Here is an 8,013-nt window from a genome sequence, read left to right as displayed (position 1 = left end):
TTATGCCAACAGGTGAAAGTACCTACTGGACTGGAGAGGTTTTGCCACTCGTCCAAAAGGCTGAATCAGTGGGGCAGTCCCGGGTGAGTTCCACCTCTCTGTGCACACTGTCATTTGAGCTGAGTTATTGGAGTCACATGATCAAGGTGCAACTACAAGTGAAATTAAAATGGGAGTGTCAGGGTGGCATTTAAAATATGCAGGCTACTTCTCTTCAGAGTATCAGGTGAGGTGGGAAGCCACACTTGCTTCAGAATCGCACCAAAAGTGAAACTGGCCTAAAATATTCACTCAAATTCCCGCCATGACAACTCTTCCCTCATGGGTTTAACACACTTCACACCTTGATTCATGTAGCTATGTCAACTGTCACGTGACTGCCATGTGGCCTCAATGACTCACCTCAACATCCATTATGTGAAATTATGGTGTGTTGACCCAGAAATACCGGGGACTCCCCACCGGCCAGTAGCACTAATGATGCTCTTTAATGAATCCTAAAGGGGTTTAACTCTACACCTACAGTCTAGACAGCAGTTTCAATTTGACCTGATAATGATTAGATGCATGATTGTTTGTGTAGTGCAGGGTAAATCATAAAGGGAATTGAGTTTTTGAACATTTACATTCATTTTAAACAAGTTGTGTGTATGAATATGTATGCATTGTTTGTTAAAGGGCTGTGCGTGTTTTCATATAAACCCTGAATTGGGCCTGCAAATCATCTAGATGCCTTAGATACAGAGTTGTGATTGAAATAATTATATATATATATATATTAGGGGTGTAACGGTTCACAAACATTTCGGTTCGGTACGTACCTCGGTTTTTAGGTCACGGTTCGGTTCGGTACGTTTTCGGTACAGCAGAAAAAATTATCACAAAACATAACATATCTTTTTTTTAATTATTATTAAACTGTGAATAATGTATTCACTCAAATAAATACAAAATATAATAAAATAAACATTAAGGTGCAGCATTTCGATAAACTGAAATAATCTGTATTTGAACTTTACTGTACTAGTACTCACAAAACATAAACTATTAGTTTAGGGTTTTTAATTATTATTAAACTATGAATATTCACTCAAATAAATATAAAATATAATCAAATGAACATTAAGGTGCAGCTTTTCGATGAACTGAAATTATCTGTATTTGAACTGTACTGTACTAGTACCTAAGCAGCCAGTTTGACATTAGGACTTGCTTGTCATTGTATTTTCATGTTGTTTAAAGAAAGATGTACTTGTCCACATTGCTTGCCGAAAGGGCAGATCTGCTGGCACTAGCAATGTCTCCTGCTGTGGAGAACACACCCTCTCGCTAGGGACAGAGGTAGCAGATACAGCCAGGTAGCGCTTTGCTAACATGGCAACATAAGGATATTTGCCGTTTGTAATAGCTCTGGCTCGGTCTGAAGTTTTTGCGAGTGGTGGAGGCTTAAATGCTAGTGGGAGTTGGGTTTGCACTTCAGTCTCTTGGTACCGGTGATATTCACGTTCGGGTGATGCCTTTTCAAATGAGTGTGCAAGTTTGATGTATTGCCAGCCGCGTAACCAATGTTAGTTGAACAATGCCGACAAACAGCTTTGGTTCGGTCCACCTGTCTTTGTCCGTCATCCTTGTACGTAACTGCGAAACCAAAATGTTCCCAAACCGGAGACTTCAATGATGCTGGAGGACTTTCGAGCTCAACTTTATCTGCGTTCGCCATTTCGACAGTTCCTCAAATTACTGACTACATTTGAACGCATCCCTCTGACCAGCTCGTCCAATGAAATGACTTGCTCGCTCTATGACGCGTTGATCACAATGGGTGCAAATTACTCTGAATGCTGCGACGCAGCACCTGAGATTACTTCCAAAAAGTTGTTCACGTTCTCAATTTTTTACGTTTAAAGTTATATGCGTTCGGTACACTTCGGTACACACGTGTACCGAACCGAAGGGCCCGTACCGAATAATTTCGGTACGGGTACGTGTACCGTTACACCCCTAATATATATATATATATATATAATTACAAATTGACTCAAGTATCTCCATTATCTGTGACTTTATACATATACTCCAGCACATTTCAAATGGAAATAGTTTTTTAATTTACCTACATTAATTCAATTGTAATCACACTTTACACTGTTATATTGATACTCAATCATAAATCAAGTGTATGTGAAACATCAGGAACAATAAATGATGTTGGTGCCTTTTTTTTAAACTAATAATTGTACTTATTCTTTAGTGTTGTATTTTTAACTTGGAATCAATTCAATTTATTTGTATTGAACTATCCTGAATGAATTAATGAATACAAACGTAATCTCCCAAAACATACTCCCTATACTGTATGATATTGCTGTGAGTTTTAAAAAAAACATCTAACTAACAGTATGTGTGGTAAACTCAGGTATTATGATCCTGCACTAAAGGCTACAAATCAATACCTCAAGTATTTGGGGAATTTGTTGCGACACTCCAAATGCACTAATGTAAAGTTTAGGGGGTGGGATGCCTGGGAACTTTGTAAACTACCGATGAGCGAATTGTATGATTTTGAAGGAATTATGTGTCATCCCATGAAAAAATATTATTCAAAAACAAAGGGGATTTCATTTAAGGTCTACATGAAGCTACTTTCTGTTTCTTATGGGGGGATGAGGTGCATTATATAACTTCTACTTCTTACATTACAAGTGAAAGTCCTGCATTCAAAATGGTTAGAAGCATTGGCAGCTAAATGTACTTAAAGTATCACAAGTCAAAGTACCCATTATGCACCATGGATTTTTTGAAAGTATATTCTAGAATATTAAAGGATTCCTTCTTTTAATTGCTTTATTGTTAAATAAGTGTAGTGGACTAAAAAATACAATACAAAATGTGAGGCAGTAGAAGTATAAAGTAGCATTCAATTTGAAATAGTCAAGTAAAGTACAAGTATGACAAAATAATGCTTAAGTACAGTACTTGAGTAAATATACTTAGTTACTTTACACAACTGCTTACACCTGTGCAAATACAAAACAACACCACTCATTTTGCAGTTAACAGTTTTGCAAACAGTGTTATCATTGTTCCTTTGCGTTCACATGTACCTCTTGTGTGGAGAGTGCGAATTTACGACGGCCGTGAAGGCAACATCGCCATTGCTGATGGTACCTTTACACTTTTTAGCTATTTGTGAAGATTTGTGTCTCTTTATTTTCTTAACATTTTGTGCTAGCAGGCTATAAAAACCCTATTGCCTTCCAATGACGGTGCACCGTGAGTCTGAGAGCAGACTCAGTTTGACGAAGTTAAAAAAAAGTCCGCGGGGAAGTTCCCCAGGAAATCCCCCAATGGGGGATATTATTCTCCACATCGGTGCGCAAAACCTTCGACACAATTCACTTCCTCGGTCCATTTCTAAAGACACAGGGCGATAAGAAGAGCTGCCAAATGCTGGATTATTAAAAGACTGATCATACTGTGAAAGCTAGAGAGCAAACTATGGATAACGTCAGTTTGAACTCGGATCTTCGTAGAGAGACCGTGCGGAGCTGCAGCACGCTCAACACTCTGTATCACGAGACGCGCCAGGAAATAGACCTCATGAACAAGCAGCTTTATGTTAAGGATAATATCATCACAGACTTAAAAACGAGGCTGGGGAGATATGAGAGAATCTACGTGACGGTGGGAGATAACCAGTCTGTAGTCATAGAGCCGTCCAAGTCTCTGCTGGAGAGCCTGTGTAAAGAAATATGCAAACTGAAACAGAAGAGGAACGACATGGAGTTCAAGGCAACTCGACAAACAGAGGTAAATTCAGGGAAAAAACGGATCGTTGTATGTTGTTCCATGCCGATACATGTTCCTACATACATAATAAAGCCTAAAATAAGCTGATGGGAAACATGTAGTACAGTGGAAAGGGTCTGTTTCATTCCATGAAGGTACACTTTCTATACGTATTTGTCAAGAACTAAGAATACACACTTGTTGCTGTCATCCTGCTGTGAGTTATTGAATTGAAGTCATGGCTATGTTTTAAACATTTTTATTTTAAATGATTTACTGAAAAGACATCCTCAGAGATGCAAGTAGAAATATGAATTAGAAAATCATCAAATACAGAACATGTATTGGTAATAAACACAAGAATAATACATTGTATTTGTACATATTGAATGTTTATTTACAACAAAATATGATTAAAACGGGATCAAATACAGAACATGTGTCAGTAGCAAACATCAGAATAAAATATTGTATTTGTACATATTGACTACACACAATATATGATGTAGTCATGCAATTAATCTCTCATTCTTCCTCTAGGAGATCCAGAGGCTGAATGCCCTGCTCAGGGAGAAGGATCTGGAGCTGGAGGGCGTCAGGGGGCAGCCGGACCACGAGAAGGACCGGGAGATCCACCGGCTGCACCTGGCCCTGGAGGAGAGGGAGCGGTCCGAGGCCACCAGAGCCGTACTCTGCACATCGCTGGCCGAGGAGGCTGACCAGATGCGCAGCCAACTGGGAGCGACGGTGAAGGTGTGCCAGGAGCTGCTGGCCCGGCTGGAGAGGGATAAGAAGAACGGAGGAGAGGTGGAGGTTGTGGCAGAGCAGCACAAGACCAAGGAGGTGTGTGGCGCTTTGGCTGTGGTGATTCATTGTGCATTTGGTGTTTTACAGGCATCATTGGCACCGTTTTTGGGAAGGCACATTTGTAACCTCTCATCCATAATTTTGTACAGATGGCAGAGTCATCTGACATGAGCGTTTCTAACGCCCAAATCTGTCAACTTCAGGAGGAGAATCAACAGCTAAAGCAGCGAGTGAGATATGTACGTTTTCACCCAGAATAAGTTTACAAGTTTTGTTCACTGGCATTTCTTTAATCAATCGGGCACTAAGAAATGTTTTATTGACAATACTAAGGTGTTGTTATTCAACATCTGAGTGAAGTTCAGAGTCTGATCTAACATTATTGTTGTAATTTCTTTTTTAGGTGCAAAGTCTGAATACGCGGTGGCAAAAGTATGACTCCAGCAGGGAGGACTACATCAGAGGTTTGTGTCAGAGGCTGAAGGAGACACCCAGACAGGGTTTGATGCCTGGGCTCGGCTCCATAAGCACAGAGTTGCTTCATCAGGAAATTTCCAGGCTCAACGGATTACTCGAGGAGAAGATGAATGAGTGTGCGAGGCTGAGTAGAGGAGTGGAGGAAACAAGGAGGCAGGATAAAGTGCGGATCCAAACTCTAGAGCAGCAGGTTGGTGCTAAACATTTCAGTGCACTTTAGTATTCTGAAGACTTTGACTGTATGCATCTTGGGTTTTTATGAAGACAAAAGACTAACGGTTATTCTCCCAAATAAGGTCCTCATCTACGAAGAGGACTTTAAGTCGGAGCGTGCTGACCGAGAGCGAGCACATGGCAAGATCCAAGACCTGAAGGAGCAGGTTCATCAGTTGAAACAGCAGCTACACAAACAGGTGAGACCACAGTCCTTAAAGGTGCTTTAACAAATTAGTGTATCTTTAGTAGGCTGATCAAAGTGAGTTAAATGATATTACTTGGGATAGATAAACAAATAGATTTGATAACTAGTTCTGCTGCTTTCTGCGGAAATTGATGGTTGAATACAAAATTGGGGACATTTTCAACATTCTTCCATTGAAGTGAAAGCAACAGAGACAAACAAATGATCACTTGAATTTCAAAGTGCGGGTTTGTTGACGATTACAAAAAAATGGATAAATAAATAATTTTACGAACTGTTACTTTTGATTTTTGGTACTATGAATGTCGTCTTGCAATCCTAACATTCTGAACATAATTGTCTTCAGCAGGGAGCCAGCAGAGACAACAGAGAAGTCGTTCCCATGTGTCGTGTGCACATTGGACACAGGATCACCTCGAGGCGACACAAGGACTCCTCCGAGCCTCTCCTGAGGAACCCTGCTGAGACGCAGCAGCAGCCTGTGGCTCCCGCCGCAGCCCCCCCCAGCCCGGCATGGGACGAGACCCCAGCTCTGTCAGAGCTACAGTGCCCACACTGCCTCCGCCTGTATAGAGACACGGACGCTGCAGAGTACCTGAATCATTTTGAAGAGTGTGCCAAACTATAAACGGAACAACACTCATTTAGGAAAAGACACTTATCTTTTGCTGACAGTAACTGAACACTGAAGAGCAGCACTACACGGCAGAACAAAACCTGAGTGGAGTTCCAGAAATTCTTGACTTGACTACAAATGAAACGACTGACTTGAGATGTTTGTACATAGTGAAGCAAAACTGTACAACCCAGAGTTCCCCTGTTGCAAGAGAAATGAGTTAATCAGTCAGCTCTAAATCTGCATAGTAAACAGTGTCATGGCCGTGCTGTTCTCCTGTCGCAATGCAGGAGATTATTGTGGTGTGAAAGTGGATGCCAATGCAATATATCAAATGCCATATACCTCAATGTGTCAAATTACAAACCAGTTGCACTTTCTTAAAATGTTGCCAAAAACTGAATCGTACTTTTGAACAGATTCATGACGCATAAGCTTCTTATTTTGGATAATGTGGTGCTATAAGTTGTTTATTTTTGGTTGAAATTAACATATCTGTACTGTAAATTATATATTCTTAATAACAGATTTAAAGTATATAACTATTATATTAATATTTATTATTTTTGCATAAATAATTGGGAAACAGCAAAGCAATGTTTGTTGCCTTTTTTCCACTGAAGTCATGAAAGATTTTTCGTGGCCATTTTGAGATAAATACTGTTAAATATATTACAACTGGAAAACAATGTTTGAATCCACTTTTTTGTAATAGCGTAAAAGATGCATCCCAACTGACAATACTATGCTTATTTTTGGAGATCTTGTGCTGTTTTTCTGAAGCTGGCACATTATTTTTGTAATAAAATTAATACAGTTTTATGTTTTATCATCGCCTGGTGTATTTTAATTTGTGAAACAGTTTGCAGCCTCGAGCTGTACACAGATCATAGCCTAACCACGAAAATGTTGGCGCTACTTAATCTGTGTGTGTGTGTCACGTGTATTTGCGCGGTGGAAAACCCCTTCCCAGTGTTGCCTGAATGGGCACGCTGTACTGTCACAGCCATATTCCCAGCTGTTGGCTGTTGAGAAACACTACAAGGGTACGGAGAGGACCAGAGAAAGACTTAGCTCAGGTTACATCCAACAACAGCCCGCGGATCAATTAGTGACCAAAACATTGGGCCGTCAGTCAGTCTGCAGTTTCATTCTGACACAAACAGGCCAGCAGTACTGTTTGTGATTTACTTGTCACAGGTTTAGTGTAGTAAGCACAGGAAGCTGGACATCCCCTGTTAAAAAGGAAGTAGGCAGTAGCAGTGCGCACCAAAGACGAAGACAAACAACCGTGTTCTCTGTGTGCGAGTGAACACATACTACTTTTTGCTGCTGTTTTTGATCTGATAAAAGTAAAAATGTTTAAAGAAGAAACAAATTCTTCTTAGAAATAAAAAGTTAAATATTTAAGCAATACAACTTGTTCAATTCAATATGCTGTATTAGCTTAATGTAACGGAGACAATATTGTCAGGTTTAAAATAATATCAATATTACATCTTTACTTCATTCGGTATGACCAATAGATTGTTAGTGTTGGCTAATCTCGGCAAAGTGTTGCTAGATATTTCGGTGTAACTGTAGGCTATGACTAATATTATGGGTCATACAAGGGCTAACTGTAAAGTGGCTTAGTCTTGCTTTAAATACTATATTATTCAATATATTTCTGGATAACTTCTTCACTTGCTTCTTTACAAATGAAAACAATCGATATTCTAATCTAGTTCTCAGGAATAAAATAAATGCATATTGCCATATCTAAATCTTTATTAAATGGCTGAAGTTTTGGAGGAAGATCTGCCTTGGTGGCCACTTCAAATCTCTTCCCCAAAACTAGAAGTGAGGTTGTTAATCTTTCTAAACAAGACTGCTACAGGAAACAAAATGACGAGGTTTGACT

The 8,013-nt window shown here is 39.7% G+C and overlaps 1 protein-coding gene across 1 annotated transcript; it reads left to right on the top strand.

Annotated features, from left to right (window-relative positions):
* Positions 1 to 3,225: 3,225 nt before the first annotated feature.
* On the top strand, positions 3,226 to 6,937 carry tnip2 (TNFAIP3 interacting protein 2). Its single transcript, XM_034085138.2, has 6 exons — positions 3,226 to 3,810; positions 4,330 to 4,632; positions 4,746 to 4,835; positions 5,000 to 5,263; positions 5,370 to 5,486; positions 5,841 to 6,937. Exons 1-6 carry the CDS (start codon positions 3,499 to 3,501, stop codon positions 6,120 to 6,122), a joined length of 1,368 nt encoding a protein of 455 aa, XP_033941029.1. The 5' UTR covers positions 3,226 to 3,498; the 3' UTR covers positions 6,123 to 6,937.
* The last annotated feature ends 1,076 nt before the right edge of the window (positions 6,938 to 8,013 follow it).

The sequence above is a fragment of the Pseudochaenichthys georgianus genome, chromosome 1 (genome assembly GCF_902827115.2).
Source record: "Pseudochaenichthys georgianus chromosome 1, fPseGeo1.2, whole genome shotgun sequence".
Classification (NCBI taxonomy): domain Eukaryota; kingdom Metazoa; phylum Chordata; class Actinopteri; order Perciformes; family Channichthyidae; genus Pseudochaenichthys; species Pseudochaenichthys georgianus.
Note: the sequence above shows the minus strand (reverse complement) of the source record. Positions and strands in the feature narration are given on the sequence as shown.